Raw genomic sequence first — 16,870 nt, 5'->3', positions numbered from 1 at the left:
ATATATGCGTCCCTGCCAGAAGACATCTTAGGATCAGGAAACTTATATCAACTGAGAGAAATTATCCCTGGTGAATAGAGTTCCCACCATATGGGGTTAAGTAAGAATTGATGAAATGGTTTCCATGATAATCAGAAAAACAAAGCAAGAAATAAAGATAATATCTAATTTTAAAGTATCTATAAATCAGCTGTAAGGGATAGGGCTTACTGACTGCCCAGAACTCTCTGGAATGTGTGATAGATGTTACCAAAGGGCATCCTCAATGGTTGTTATTCTGATAAGTATTTGAGAATTTCTACTGCTTTTTAAGTTATGGTCTTTAGTTCTATGCTTACTGCAGTAAGCTGATTACATCTGTTTAAAGGATTGAAATAGATATGTGTATCAATATTAATAATAAAAACACAATATTGAATAAAAATAAAAGCAAATTGCTTAGCGATATATTTAATGTTATGCCATAATATTATGATAGCTACAAATCAAATTCATGATAGTGATTGCTGTAAGCAAGGATGGGGAAAATTAGGGAAATGTAATGGGGAAAACATGTCACAGGTTATTTTAGCTTTTATAAATTTCTGAATAGTGAGACATTTGTGATTTTATTCCTTGTATGTTTTCTGTTAAAAGCAAAGAAAAAGAAGTATTAAAGGATAACAAAAGAATTTTAAAAACCTGAAATGATACGGTACCTTTATGAAGAAAACTAAGAAGCATTAACACTTGAATAAACAGAGAGAATACATTTATAAGAAGTTGAATAGTATGTCATAATCACTTCTCTCCAAATTAATTAATAGGTATCATGTAATCCCACTAGCAATCCAGATTGTATCTCAATAAGTGTAAATGTTGGTGGTTCAGTGATTAAAAGTGAGTCTAAGTGAAAACATATATTGATATATTCACACACAATTGATTTGCGAAAAGAAAAGACTGGATAAAAATACTTGAGAACTTTAATCATGACCATTGCTCAGTGGTGGGATTATAGATTTTTATTTCTAATTCTTTTTTGTATTATTCAGATTTTTAAAACTATGAAGTAAGATGGTTTTGTCATTACAGTATGATTCTTTTGTTTTAGAATGATAAGGTACATGAGACTAGGCATCCACTTTCCAGCTTAAAAAAGACTTGTGAGAGAGTAGTTTGAAGTCCATGATAGTGGAACATACAGAGCCTTTTTAACTTCATTGCCAAACTGGAACTGGAAGGTTAAATAAATGATAATCATATATATTTATTTATAGGCATTTAGAACTTCCTAATAGTATCATAGTCAATTTAACTTTTTTTTTCTTCTTTTTAAAGCCATATGAAGGATTAAGACCTCAGGATCTTCGTAGATTGAAAGATATGCTTATTGTGGAAACAGCAGACATGCTCCAGGCTCCACTATTTACTGCTGAAGCTTTACTTCGAGCTCATGGTAATGAAAGAAATGTGCTTCTGATAACACGAGTGCCTTTTGAAACTTTTCAGAGTTAAAAGGTGGCTATTTCAATGTTTTAATATAAAACAAAATAGTTTGCTAAACAAGCCTAAGTTCATTTTTGTGCAGAAGTTACTGCAGTGCTCAGCATCCTCATAACATTTTGTATTTTGAAGCATAAACTGGCTACGAATCGTAGAGAGAAACAGGAAATTTCTTTTGAAAATTGAGCAACTAAATCAACTTATAGATTGTCTAATTTTAGAAATGTATCTGATTCGAGCAGGGTTGAGAGTTGGAATCCATAGTCCTAGTCCTGGTTTTGACATTAATTTTTACTAAAGTCAATTAAAGTTAAGTAACAGTTGTGTTATTAGTATTGTCAGTTGAATTTATTTTATGTAAACGCTGTTTCTCCCCATGAAATGCACAAAGAGAAATTTAGAGAGGCAAGGCAGGAATATGCTATTCCTTTTAAGGTGAGGTTTTTTGTTTGTTTGTTTTTATTTTTTTTGAGGACATTACCAAATTTACTTAGGAAAAGTGCTCGGCTTATTTTAAGTTCTCTGTGATACTTAGCATAACCATTCTGGGAGTTGTTACATGCTGAGTTGGACCCTCTCATTGTACACTTGATATTTGACATTTTGGCTTATTTCAAAGAGGTTTTTTCTGATTTAAAAATTATTTTTAAAAATAGAAAGGTAAATGGCTGTTCTCATCCAGTAATTTTGAGGCATACCGGTCTGTTTTAACTATAAATCTTTACCATCTATACTAAAATAGAATGTCAACTTCCAAAAATTTTTATATAACGTTTTGATCAGAAGAAAATTTAAAACTGCATATTTCATCATCCTTTGATCACCTCTGTGAATAATTTGGTATATAACCATCCAGAATCACTAACTTCAGTATTGATATTTCCCAGAGTTCTGTACTTGACACTCTTTTCCACGTTATATACCAGTGGCTCTATATTTTAGCATAAATAAGGATAGCCTGGGAAACTAACCAGAGATTCCTAGGACAACTTCCAGAGAGTCTAAGTCTTTAGGTGAGGGATGCAGCATAAAAACGTGTGTTGTAAACAAGCCTTACGAAGTAGACCGTTTTCTGAGAAACATTGCTGTGCACATTTATCTAATGAAATCAAGGGTTTCAAAAACCACCTAAATAATAAAGAATATATCTACCACCTGCCCTTAATAAAGTATTCAAGGCTTTATTTCTAAATGCCTTTTTAACATTTTCTCCTCAACCTAAGGATGTCCACACCTGAACTCATCATTTCTCCCACTGTCTTGATAAATGGACTGCCACATTAATTTAATCACCCTAACTAGAAACTGGGAAGTCATACTTCCCTTCTCCATCTCTATTCCATTTGGCCACAGTCTCATCATTTCTCTTCCTAAATATCTCTCATTCTCTCCCCATCCTCCCTAGCTCTTTCCATTCTCACTGCCACTGACTTAAATTCAGGTTGTCATTATTTTTCATCTAAATTGTAGTCTCCGCTGTTGCCATTCCTCTTCATCCTTATTCATTTTTTATGTTGCATTTTAAAATTTTGAGCATGTAACTCCCCTGCTGAAAAACCCTTCACTGGCTCTCCACAGACTTAAAATATCCCAGCTCTTTAGTAGACCTTCATGACCCAGGCTTCTTTACCTGGGCTGTTAATCTTCCCATTTTTTTACCCACTCCTGCTTGTCCTTATTAATCACTCTTCCAGGAAACCTTTTCTGCTTATGTGTTCTCAAGTATTCACTGAGAGCCTTCCTGTCTCTTCCCATTATATCCTGTGCATGTATGTGTCGTACACTTAGAATACAATATTGTAATAATCTCTTTATTTGCTTTTCTTCTACATTAACCTGGGAACTCTTAGAGGACAGCTTTTTATTGTTTTTTGTTTCCACAATATCTGGCATCCCTTAAGCCCTCAGAACATAGTTACAAAATGAATAGATAATATATCTGAAATGTTATTTATATATTTTTAAATCCATCTTTTTATTATAAAACTATTTTTCTCCATTGCCATCTTTTAAAATTTTGAAGTAAATCCTTTGGGGAAAAATTTTAGACCTGGTTCAAAAACGACATTGAGAAATTCAGAATAGTTTTTAAAATCTTAGAATTTAAAGATAAAATATTTTCCTCTTAGTCAGTAATAATACTTAACAGTCATAAAAACTTGTAAAGAAATACCAAATACCTTAAATTGTGTTTCTTTTGTGTGAGGTTCACAGCACCCCGTCCTTTGCTTGAGCTTTCAAGTAAAGTGAGTGCATTTAAATATAATGTACAGCTGGCATAAAAGTGGAAGCTATTCATCTGTGAGGAGCTGTAACGTGACAGTTGTATTAGTTAGGGTAGGCTGGCTGCTGAAGTGAAAGTATCGAGTCAAACACAGTGAACATTTATTAATCATAATAGTCTAAAGTGTTAGGAACGGGACAGGGGCTCTGCTCCACACAGTTGCTCTGACTGACTGAGACTCTGCCATATTAACAAAGTAGCTTCGGAGGTTGCCTGGATTATCTCCATTCCAGACAACCAATCAGAAAGGAAAAAGTGTGGAGAAATAGGTGTGGGAAGGTTTTTGAGCCAGTCCTGGAAGTGGCATAAATCACTCCTGCACCTATTCCACTGACCAGAATTCAGTCACATGGTCACACTTAACTGCAAGCAACAGTTCTACTCTGTAGAACTGTTGTGTAGTACTTATGGCCATTTCTGCCACAGGTATCTACATTCAGCTAAATTATATAATATATCATAATTCTAACTTACAATATTATATAGAATCTAAGGCTAACTTAACTAGTAATTTTATTGTAATTAAAACAAAGATTTTCTTCTCTGGTGTTTACACATTGTGTCATCAAGTATTTTTAAGTGATCACCTCCATTTTCATTCCATTGATATTTCCCTAAGTTACTTATTTTATATAGTAGGGTCAATTCTAATAATGTGATAACTAATTGAATTTTATTACTTGACATTTGTCTATTCTGTGATAACTTTTTTGATAACTTAAGAGTTCTATATTTCAGTCTCCTATTAAGGCATATAATAGAGGCTAATGCAGGTTTTCAGATGGACATCTCTTCTATATTGTTTAGGTAATATCAGTGACATTTTGATAATCAAATAAGATTTTCAGAGATAAACGATGTTAGTGAATAAAGACAGTGCACAGAGCTACAGTTATACTAATTGCTGTCCAAATCCGGATGGGCTCTGTTTCAGAGCTATTAAACTGAACTATTTGTTAGATTTATAGATTGTATCCTTGGTAACATTCATTCAGCTTTCCACAGGAAAATAGATTTAAGTATTATGTTATCTACTGTCAAATTTAGTCCCAAAGTAATGAGGTTGAAGACAGAAGACAGAAATGTTTGGCAGTATTTACTAAGTAGTAATTGAATTTTAAGGATGACTCTGTTAAGAATACAAAGGTCATTTTCTGAGCATTTCCTCAGTAATAAAAGTAACTTATATAGTTCAAAGCTACCTAATGAGAAAATAAGTAAAATTTACTTACCTGTTTTTTAAAATATGAGACCAAGGCTAGTTTGCTTGTCCTTAGAGTAAATGTATACTGAAGTATTTTTTAAATCTCCTTTGGAGACTCATCACTTCTATAGGTAATTAAACATCAGTAGTCCACACCTCCTCTCACTCTACTGTCTTCCTAGGAAATGACATCTTCTTCCACGGCTTCCATAGATACAGATTTCTCCCTCTAAGACTAGACTTCTGAGCTCTATACACTTATGTATAACTGCCGATTTGAAAGCACCTCTAGGATATCTCAAAAGCCCCTTAATCTCATCATGTCTAAAATTAAAATCATGCTTTTAAACCTGTACCTGAGTCTCTGGTATTCTCTATTTACATGGATGGCAGCACCAACCAACCAACATGGAAGACCCGGGACAACAACTTTGACATTTCCTCTCCCTCAGACCCTATATCCCATTGTTACCAAATTTTCAGTCTCACGTCCCAGATCTTAACTTCTTCCTTTCTCATCATCTCCACTGCAGCCAACCATGGCCTTGGCTACCATAATCTCTCACTGGTACTTCCCAGTAGCCTCCTTTCTAGTCTACCTTTCCCTCCACTCTCACCCTATCCAATTTCTTTGTTATTCCATACTGTAGCCAGAATGCTCTTTTCAGATCTAACCGTGACAACCTGTTCTTCCTATCCCTAAGCCCAGTTTTCACTGGCTTCCTGTCACTTCTAAACTGATGATAGGAATATTATTAAACAGTTCTACATGGCCTAGTCCCTGCCTGTTTTCAGTCTCACTCACACAGTGCTTCCCCTCTGGTCTCCATGCTCCAGCTACATTGACTTTTTTAATTTCACAAGGACGGTACCTTCTCTCCTGCCATAAGGCCTTTTAGCATGCTATGTACCATCTGTCTAGAATGTCTTTCCCTCTTCCTTTTACCCAGTTAGCTCCCACTCATCCTTCGGATGTCCACTCCAAGCCATGAGCTCCCTGAATGGGAGTCTCTACCTCTTCTTAATGGTGCTTCTGACAGTGATGATTTTTTTTTTTAATGTGTTGCTTTTACTTAATGTCTTTCTCCTTACTAGACTCTAAGTTCCATGAAAGCAGGAATTATGCCTGGTTTTTCCTCCTATTATATCCCTACAGCCTGACATAGTGTATGGCACATAAAAGACATTCAATAAATGTTTGCTAAATGAATGATGTGATAGAATCCAAACAGAAATTGTGCTGGAAAATATTTGTAGTAGATAAGACTAGAATTTAATTTAATATGTGTGTATATAAATTATAGTAGTTCTTTTTTTCCATTTATTAAAAAGTATTATAATGGAGATTTGAAAAATAATCATACTGTGCTAAGAAAGTTTTAACTTTTAAAGTAAGTACAAGTATACCTCATTTTATTGCACTTTGCTTTATTGTGCTTTGCAGATATTGCATTTTTTACAATTTGAACATTTGTGGCAACCCTACGTTGTCAGATGATGGTTAGTGTTTTTTAGCAATAAAGTATTTTAATTAAGGTACTGTAGTCTGTTAAGTGTGTAATAGCATTATAGCTAAAAAAACAGTGTAGTGTAAACATAACCTTTATATGCACTGGGAAACCAAAAAATTTGTATGACTTGCTTTATTGCAATATTTGCTTTATTGCAGTGGTCTAGAACCAAACTTGCAATATCTCCAAGGTATGCCTGTAATGTCCTATCAAAACACTCAGGTCCATTTAGCAACATTTCCTAGAATGCACTCATGTGCAGTGTTTTTCAGTTGTTGGATTTTTCTTCTTTTGTAATGACTCCTGTTTCCAATCTTACCTTCCATCTCCCCAAACCACAATATAGTATACTGTAACTTTACAGAGCTGCTCATGTCTCTCCATTATACTTCTGTGCCTTTGCACATATGGAAACACACTCTATCTTCATTGCATGTCTGAATCATAATTATCCTGGTAAACCACCAAATATATTGACTTCATATGGTTGAAAAAAGTCTTATATAGAAAGTTTTCACAGTTATTTGTATTTGATTTGTAAAATGATATAGAATGGGCCCGTGGTAAATAATTGACTCATATTACTTTTGACCCTATGCTTTATTGGGCTGCAGTGGAAAGAACACAGGCTTTGGATTCACAGAAATTTGTTTCAAATCCTTCATATCTGTGTGAGCCTGGGCAAGTTGTGTAATTTCCCTGAGTCTTGGTTTCTTCACCTCAATAATGATTGAAAAGTTTGTTGGGAGGAGTAAATGAAATAATATATATAAAACACCTGGGAAAATCATTGGCTATATCAGTTTATTGTTTTGAATGGGTTAGGTTTTTATGGCTGTGGACTTATATAATAACGTACTTCACTTGACTGTTTTTAAAGTGTTTGCACTAGGAAGGTAACCTTTTTTTAGTTAAGCCAGAATCAGGCTCACTTAATGTGTAATTTATATCAAATTCACTAAAACTTTATAATCATAATCTCTTCAGAAGTTCCTTCTGCTTTCAAGCTGTTTATCAAATGATTTTTAGGACTTGTTGGCATTTTGACATGCTTATAGTTAGCTGTGTAATCATTTTACAACTTGACAGCAGTGAGGCCAATTGTGAAGGGACATATTATTCTTGAAAGAGTAAAATGGCTTAATCAAACCTATACCAATAAAAATTTAGTAAATTCCAATGACATGTGAGCCACCACTTTTGATTATTAGTAGAAATGACTGAAAATTTTGACCATATTATTAGATATTGACATGGTTGTAAGCCATGATAAATTATAAAAGTTTAAATTCTGTTTAAAAATATGAATGGATATAACATACATGAACATTCATTTGCGATTACTATTTTGGTACAAATAATTTTTTTTCCATAGATGACCTATATCTCTCTAATTTATTCTCTTTTGTTATTTTGAAGCTCTTAAAACATCACCATATTTTCTCTGTTATTTGAGAGATATCCATTTTATTTTTCTTAAAGATTGGGACAGGGAGAAATTACTTGAAGCTTGGATGTCCAACCCAGAGAACTGCTGCCAACGATCAGGTGTTCAAATGCCAACTCCGCCACCAAGTGGGTATAATGCCTGGGACACACTCCCTTCTCCAAGAACTCCAAGGACTACACGCTCTTCCGTCACCTCTCCAGATGAAATAAGTTTATCTCCTGGGGATTTGGACACCAGTTTGGTATGGTTTAGTATTCAGTGTACTTCCCGTAGTTTTAGTTTTAATATTGTTTCATGGAACCTCTAGTCATATTCTTGTAATTGAATCCTATACCCTACTTAAAGGGTTCAGTTATTTCATGCTTTGGTAAATATTTATTATCACAGACTATTTGTGAGATCTCTGAAGTACAGATTGAAAAACAAAAGGGCTTTCTTTTTCTCTTTTAAAACAGAAAACATAAAAGAATTTGGGAAAACCATGTACAATATTCTCACTTAAAATCTCCAATTGCTTAAAATTTTGAGCACACCATACTGAAATATTAAAAGTTGACTTTGTGATAGGCACCTGAAACCAAAGATATGAAAATATTTTTATATTTTTCTGAAGACATTTATCATATGTTGATGATTATGTATTTGTTTCAATAAAACTTCTGGAGTTTGTCATCTGGATACATTTCCATAATAAATATTTGCTTTTTATTGAGAAACAGTACTGCCATTGTGTGCATTTTTAATTGGCAAACCATTGGTGTACTGTTACAGGAAATTTTTATGTTTCTTGAATGATTAAGCCACACAAAATATGTTATAAATATGAATGCACTCCGGATTTTATCTGGGCCTTCTTGGAAAACAGAATCCTACTTCTGTAATTCACATCTATAACATTATAAAGGTAGTTATTGTTTAGAAGATACACAGCTTTGTAGCATGGTTCCCTGGGTAGAAATACTTAAATTACTACTCTGAATATCCTGAGTTGCTGTATTGAAAAAACAGAGTTACTCCGTTTTTGTAGATTTTCTGGGGTGCGTATAGGGTGAAGGATATGATATTGAAGTGGTTATTTTGCAAGGAGCAATTTGATCTTGACTTGAATAGATTGCAATGATTTGTTTCTTGTATTTCCTTTTCCAAACAAATAGTTGCTAACTAATTTAACACATACATTTGGAATTTAAGAATTTCACTTTTGCATTAAAACATTTAAATCCCACAATAATTTATAATGAGATAAGCATGGTATTTGTTATTTAGTCAAAGGTAGGCACACTAACTTTAATTTCCCTTATAACTTTGAAACACTGTTTATAATTACTATGCTAGTATTTTTGCCATAAGCTAATGAACAAAGAGATGTTCTATCTCCAAGGTATGACTTTGTTTAAATCATTTTTCTTCTTCACTTCCAGTGTGACATTTGTATGTGCAGTATTTCTGTATTTGAAGACCCAGTGGATATGCCCTGTGGACATGACTTTTGTAGAGGATGTTGGGAGTCGTGAGTATATGTGCAGCTTAGTATTTCTTACTGCATGATAGCACTCTGATTTGGCAATAAAATTGCTTGCTTTCAATATATAATGATATGGATTATTTATATTGGTTTCAGAGTTACACTCAAATGTGTTATATTTTACTACTAAAGAAGAATTCTGTTTTTATTTTGACATCTTCCCATCTATTAATTTAGTAAAATTATTTAATTTAGTAATTAAGGTTATTTTGCTTAATGTAAGGTACTTTGGGGAACAAAGCAGATGTAGGTAAATAAGTTTTCTCATCTATTGTAAATTTTAAGCCTGCACCTCAATATCAAGAATCAGTTTCTTATATGCCAAGATTCTTTAAGCATTTGTTTTTATGCTTTCTCTGAACTTTTTGTGACAAGCAGATAGCCTTGGAAATCTGTAAGAATATGGATGCTTAAAATTCCTTTTTAATCAATTCAAAGGTAGATGTCTCTGCTAAGCATGGTTGGTCTATATTACAAATTGAAATTTTATTTTCCTTCACATGTTTATCTCTATTCTCCTTCCCATTACCTTGCCAAGATTTATACTTTCTCACCATCCATTAATGTTGCTCTAATGTTGTACTTTTTGAGAGAGGTTTATAAACTAAATGAAGAAGATCAATGTAATGAGCAATATGTTATCAGGTTATCTCTGGAGACACGTAAATCTAATGATTGATGACCTAAGCAAAGCATATCAGTAATATTTAAGGAAAAAGTTTTCAAACTATTCTTTTTCGTAGAATACTAGGAACCAAGTATAGGGAACTAGGGAATACCATGTTGCGTGAGAGAGCAAGAACCTGAGGAAATTTTCTGTTTTTTTTTTTTAATAACTTTGTCGTGGTATGGATAGCATACACTAAAACACATATTCAAAATAAATAATTCAGTAAGCTTTGACATACATATATACCATTACGACAATCAAGATAATGAATATATCCATTACCCCCCAAAAGTTTCCTCATTTCTCCTTGAAATCCCTCCCACCCTTCTCTTTCCGCCTCCCTCTTATCCTTCCACCACCACCCTCCACCTCCCATCTGTAGGCAACCGCTGATCTTCTTTCTGTCACTGTGGTTTCATTTTGAGTACATTTTCTTTATCTGGGATATAAGGGAAGATTATATTTGTATTTATATTTGTATAAATGGATTTGTATGTTTATATTATTTATTTGGAGGGGAAAAATAATCTGCTTTTAAAAAAATGAGAATAAGTAAGAATATCTGGTTGTTCTTTTTAAAACATAGATTAGACTGTACTCTGAATCTAATTAGGTAGGATCAAATCAGTGCAGCTGATACAGATAAATTAATTGGCAAAGGTCAGAACTCACAACACAAAGCAAACTTTGAGCTGGTTCTGAGCACAGAAAATCTTCCACAGGTTTAGTACTTTATTTAGCTTAAAATTGTCAACTGTATTATATTAGGAAGTATTATCTGGGTTCTACCAAGTTTGTTACTATTGACGTTGATTTCTCTGTGAAAATTGAGCCCCTCTAAGGGATTTACTTGAATTTTTTTGAACTTCCTTGACCTTCCTCACCAAACTCCTATCACAGGAACCATCTCCCATACTTAATGGTAAGATTTAAATTTGAAAGATCTAATTATTGTTTTCCATGGTACCTTATCAGCCTACCTAGGATACTCCTCCTCACTCCTACCAGGTAGTTCTTGTCAAATCAAGCATCAGTAAAACAAGTTCCAGATTGAGTGACTCGTATGTAAATAAAACCATTTTAAAATTAATTGCAGTCCTTTCATGGGCATTTGGAAAAACTCTTCAGTCTAAGAAGCAAGGAAGAATTTTTAAAGGTCCCTAGATAGTTTTGAAAACATCTTAACTTATCTTACTCTTCTCTACCCCCTTATCTCATCAGTCCATACAGATGCTTTGAAGCATCTATGCCAAGGGCTTAAATGAAAGGGAAATTACTATTTTATACCCAGCCTAGAATATCCTTCCTGCTACTGATTAGTTGTTGATTTAGGTAAGTGGTAACCTCCCTGTGCCTCAATTTCCTAAGCTATAAAATGGTGACAGTGGTGAGTGCTTTATAGCATTGTTGCCAGTTTATTGTTAAATGGCTTAATATATGGAAAATGCTTAGAACAGGGCCTGGCATATAGTAACCACTCAGTAAATGTTCGTTATTACCATCTTACTAAGCTTGGTAATAAACAGTGGGAACTTACGATATAATCTGTGAAGCTGACCTACAAGATAAAAATATAGGTAAAGTTTGCCCCAGATTTCTCTCTTTTACTAACATTCATCAACTCTATGTTCTGCTTTTAAATTTAGTGAGAAATTCTATGTTGCTGAAAATTAGTAGCCTGGCTTACAGAGAGATGATCCTTTCTTCAATGAGGTCTTCTCAGTTCTGTCATTTAATTCTCCAGAGATAGTTAAACCTGCTCTGATGTATTTAGAATACATAAAATTCAAAAACATCATTATATAGTAACTATGTCTAAGTACGTTGTGCACTTTGACAGGGAACTATAAGTATTAAGATAAATTATATCTAACTTTACAGGGAACCTATTCATATAGCTAAAAGGAAGAGAGTCCTGCTATGTGAAAAAAGGAACTCTACAGTTAGCTGTTCTCAAACATTTAGTCTCAACATCCCTTTACACTTTTAAAAATTATTGAGGACATTTTTCACATAACTAGAACAAATAATTCTAAAATTTGTATGGTCATACAAAAGACCCTTCATAGCCAAAGCAATCTTGAGAAAGAAGAACAAAGCTAGAGTCGTCACACTCCCTGATTTTAAACTTTACTACAAAGCTGCAGTTATCAAAACAGTATGGTACTGGCACAAAAACAGACACAGATCAATGGAACAGAATAGAGAGCCCAAAAATGAACCCACACTTATATGGGCAATTAATCTGCAACAAAGGAGGCAAGAATATACAATGGAGAAGAGATGACCCCTTCAATAAATGGTACTGGGCAAACTGGACAGCCACATACAAAGAATCAAGTTGGACTACTCTCTCACACCATGCACAAAAATATATTCAAAATGGATTAAAGACTTAAATGTAAGACCTGAAACCACAAACTTCTAGAAGAAAGCATAGGCAGTAAGCTCTTTGACATCAGTCTTAGTAATATTTTTTTGGATATGTCTCCTCAGGCAAGGGAAATTCACACTTCAAAAGTTTGTTTCTTCGGGGCTTCCCTGGTGGTGCAGTGGTTAAAAATCCGCCTACCAATGCAGGGGATGCGGGTTCGAGCCCTGGTCCGGGAAGATCCCACATGCCGCGGAGCACCTAAGCCTGTGCGCCACAACTACTGAGCCTGCGCTCTAGAGCCCACGAGCCACAACTACTGAGCCCGCGTACCACAACTACTGAAGCCCGCGTACCACAACTACTGAAGCCCGTGCACCTAGAGCCCATGCTCAGCAATAAGAGAAGCCACCACAATGAGAAGCCCGTGCACTGCAACGAAGAGTAGCCCCCACTCGCCGCAACTAGAGGAAACCCACACGTGGCAACGAAGACCCAACGCAGCCAAAAATAAATAAATAAATAAATTTTTTAAAAGTTTATTTCTTCTTTTTCCATGGGAAATATTAATGATAAAACCCTCACTAAAATTTATGAATTCTTTATTCTATGCCAGGCACCATGTAAATATTTCACATATATTATATCATATAATCTGTATAACAACCCTGAGAAGTATATATTGTTATCTCCATTTTACATATAGTGAAATTGAGGCCCAGAACAGTTAAATGAATTGCTTAAGGTCATATAACTTGTTGGTGGCAGACCTGGAATTCTCTAATTAAAAATCTTGGTGTTAACCACTTAATTCACCTTGGGCTAGATTCCTGCCACTTTTCCAGGATGCCTTTTCTGTACTACCTCAACTAGTGTGCCTAGAATAGGACATGAAACTCATTTTAATATTTGTCTAAATTAAATATAAGCAGAAAACCTTTTCTTCAAAAAGTTATGCTGTATTCCAATGCCACCTCAAAAATCTCTTGAATTATCTATGGTTTAATTCTGTACCATTGCTCTCTTTAATTTAAAGGTGTAGAATATTGAGAATTGAATATGACCTTTCTAAACCATTTATTTCTATTTTTAATGTTAAATAAATATATTGTTTCAAATTTTTAAAGAGGATAAAGCAAACAAAGTTAAAGAAATTATAAAACATAGATCTGTATATAAATATTCATACATATATATAATGAATGGTTGGGCAGGTAATAAGTGTTCAGTGTTTGTGAATTATATGAATTTTAATGTATTACAATTGATATTGCACAGTTTGTTCATTGGTATATTTTAATTATACTCTAACAGAAAATACAGCATCAAGAAAAAATTCTTAGAATGTGCAAATTATATCCTTGCCTTTTTTCTATCAATTGATACTTTTAATAGGTTTTTGAATCTGAAAATTCAAGAAGGTGAAGCTCACAACATTTTCTGCCCTGCATATGATTGCTTCCAACTTGTTCCTGTGGATATCATAGAAAGCGTAGTTTCTAAGGAGATGGACAAACGATACCTACAGTTTGATATTAAGGTATGCTGCCAATTATCTGTGTGATTTCCAAAATTTAAATTTTATTAAACCTATATAACAGATTTTAATTTTTTTGTTTTATTTTTGAAAACAAAGTAATGGACTCTGACTTTGTCAGAAAAACTGCATAAAGGAATGGTGGCCTAAATTAAAGTTTTAAACTAAAGCATTATTTTATAATCATGATAGAAGTAAAAGCAAAAAGCCGTAATAGTAGTTTACAAAAAAAATAAAACTCGCTCAAAACAATTCATTGATTTGCATGTTGAACTTTTATAAATGATTGATCAAGATAACGTTCAAAGTAAATAGTAACTATTTTAAGTTTTCCAGAGGACATATTTCTACTCCTCAGTGTAAATATTTAGAAATAAAGACTATCAACTTGGAAATTTATGGATTTTTTAATTTCAAGTAATAGTTTCATAAAACAAATTATAATGTTTATTTCATCTTTTTTTCCCCATCTTCTTTATTTTCACTCAGGAGTTATTCAGAAGTGTATGCAAATCTTCTTTGTGTGATTTAAAAGTTACATTTTAACTGTCTTGTTCAGATTTTTTTATGGTCTAAACCCTAATACATGGACTTTTAAAAAAGAAGTCCTACTGTTTCTTTAACATAGAAGGCATCTTAATATTGACTTTTTTTTTACATTTTTTTTTTATTATTGTGGCAAAATACACATAAACTTTACCGTTATAACTAGTTTTAAGTGAACTAAGTACTTTTACATTGTTGTGCAACCATCACCACTCTCCATGTCTAGAATTTTTTTCATCATCCCAAACTGAAACTCTGTTCCCATTGAACACTAACTTCCCATTCCCTCTTCCCACAGCCCCTGGTAACCACTGTTCTGCTTTCTGTCTCTATGTCTTTCACTATTCTAGGCATCTTATATAAGTGGAATCATACAATATTTATCCTTATGTGTCTGGTTTATTGCACTTAGCATAATGTCTTCAAGGTTCATTCATATTGTAGCATGTATCAAAATTTCCTTTCTTTTTAAGGTTGAATAATAGTCCAATAATGTATATACCACATTTTGTTTATACATTCATTCATCCATGGATATTTGGGTTGTTTCTGCCTTTTGACTGCTGTGAATAATGCTGCTATGAACATGGGTGTACAAATATCTATTCCAGTTCCTGCTTTTAATTATTTGGGGTTTATATGCAGAAGTGGAATTGCTGGATCATATGGTAATTCTATGTTTATAATATTGATTTTTATGTATTATTAGAGTACCATTTAGAAATTTACTGTTCTGATGCAACTAATAATCACAAGATTCTATTTATAAAAATTATTTTCCATCAGAAAAGTGGCACATTGTATGAGAAAACATTTTTAAATTACACATTTTCTGTATGAATAGTTGAATTTTCTGTATGAATTTTTACTCTATCATCATCTACTTGTTTTTAGATTAAAGAAAACATAAATTTTAAAAGTCATGTCATTACTAAGGTAATTGCCACATTTTTCCTTCTTATTTTATATATCCCAATACTATTTTAAGTGTTTCTTGAGACTGACTACGCTTTGTTTTTTATGTCACTGTTTTTGCTTTAAAGTAAATTGACATGGGGTACACTCTCTATTAGAATTGAGAGTTAAAATGTTTTGTTATGTTTTGTTATTGCTGTTTAAACAGGCCTTTGTTGAAAATAATCCTGCCATTAAATGGTGTCCTACTCCAGGCTGTGAAAGAGCAGTCAGACTAACAAAACAAGGGTCAAACACATCTGGGTCTGATACACTCAGCTTCCCCTTGCTCAGAGCCCCTGCTGTGGACTGTGGAAAAGGACACCTCTTCTGCTGGTCAGTAAAAGACAAGTTGGAATAGCCTAATCACCTTTCTGACAGTTTTTAAAGAGACTTTATACTTTGAATCAGGCCTTTAAGTTGTAGTATTTTTGATATTCTTATTCATTAAAAAATGTATAAAGAGTGGTGATAGTTTACATTTATTGTGTGCTTGATGTGTGCCAGCCACCTTGCCAAATATTTTCAGATATTGAATTCTCCTAACAATGCTGTGAACGGAGTGATATTATTATACCCATTTTACAGATACGGAAATTTAGGCACAGAGGAGTTGCCCAGGGTTATGCAGCTAGGAATTGGCAGAAATGGAATTAAAGCCCAGCTCTGTTTGATGCTAGAGCCCATGCACTTGAACTTTAGTACCAAATTACTCACCATAGATTAGAAAATGTTTAGAGTTTAACATCGTTTCTTAAAGTAGAAGTCTCTAGCAGTGATTCTTAACCAGGCATGCCCAGAATTTAGTATTAAGACAGCTTTTCCAAATTTGCATTCTAGACCCTAACAAGAGATATTTTGATCTAGTGGATTTTGGAGTGGGGCTCCACAAAAAAAAAAAAAAGCTCTTATGTGATTCTAATGCACAGTCCCAGTTAGGAACCCGTTTGTGTCTTATGTTTTATTTAATTTCTAGTGCCTGATAAATACTCAGTAAGTATGAACTGATGATAAATCAGTAATGGATAGGCCATGTAACTATGTATAGTCTCTTGACTGTATGTTTGTCTGACATCAGCGTTATACTTTATTCAATTATAATAACTTTTTGTTTTAGTTAATTAAGTGATCAGAAGAAGAAATAGTATTTGTTATGCTTTTTGCTCATTTCCAGATTTATCACATATGCAAGGAAATATTGTACTTGAGGTAGATATAAAACTCTAATCTTTACTTGTATGCTTATCAGAAACCAAAATCAAACTGTAGCACTGCTAGATAGTAAAAAGGCAGTTATGGAAATATCCCTCCCGTGAAAGGTCTATTTCTTAAC

At 33.5% G+C, this 16,870-nt stretch overlaps 1 protein-coding gene across 5 annotated transcripts in view; it reads left to right on the top strand.

The window, feature by feature from the left end:
- ANKIB1 (ankyrin repeat and IBR domain containing 1) overlaps window positions 1-16,870 on the top strand; it is a 135,957-nt gene that overhangs the window by 87,321 nt on the left and 31,766 nt on the right. For all 5 annotated transcript variants that reach the window (XM_061198567.1, XM_061198570.1, XM_061198568.1 and 2 more), the window contains 5 exons: window positions 1,321-1,438; window positions 7,967-8,175; window positions 9,356-9,444; window positions 13,896-14,040; window positions 15,707-15,873. In XM_061198567.1, coding sequence (XP_061054550.1) covers window positions 1,321-1,438; window positions 7,967-8,175; window positions 9,356-9,444; window positions 13,896-14,040; window positions 15,707-15,873 — 728 coding nt within the window. The remainder of the gene's footprint in view (window positions 1-1,320; window positions 1,439-7,966; window positions 8,176-9,355; window positions 9,445-13,895; window positions 14,041-15,706; window positions 15,874-16,870) is intronic.

This window comes from Eubalaena glacialis, chromosome 8 (assembly GCF_028564815.1).
Source record: "Eubalaena glacialis isolate mEubGla1 chromosome 8, mEubGla1.1.hap2.+ XY, whole genome shotgun sequence".
Taxonomy (NCBI): domain Eukaryota; kingdom Metazoa; phylum Chordata; class Mammalia; order Artiodactyla; family Balaenidae; genus Eubalaena; species Eubalaena glacialis.
This window is presented reverse-complemented; position numbering and strand designations above follow the sequence as displayed.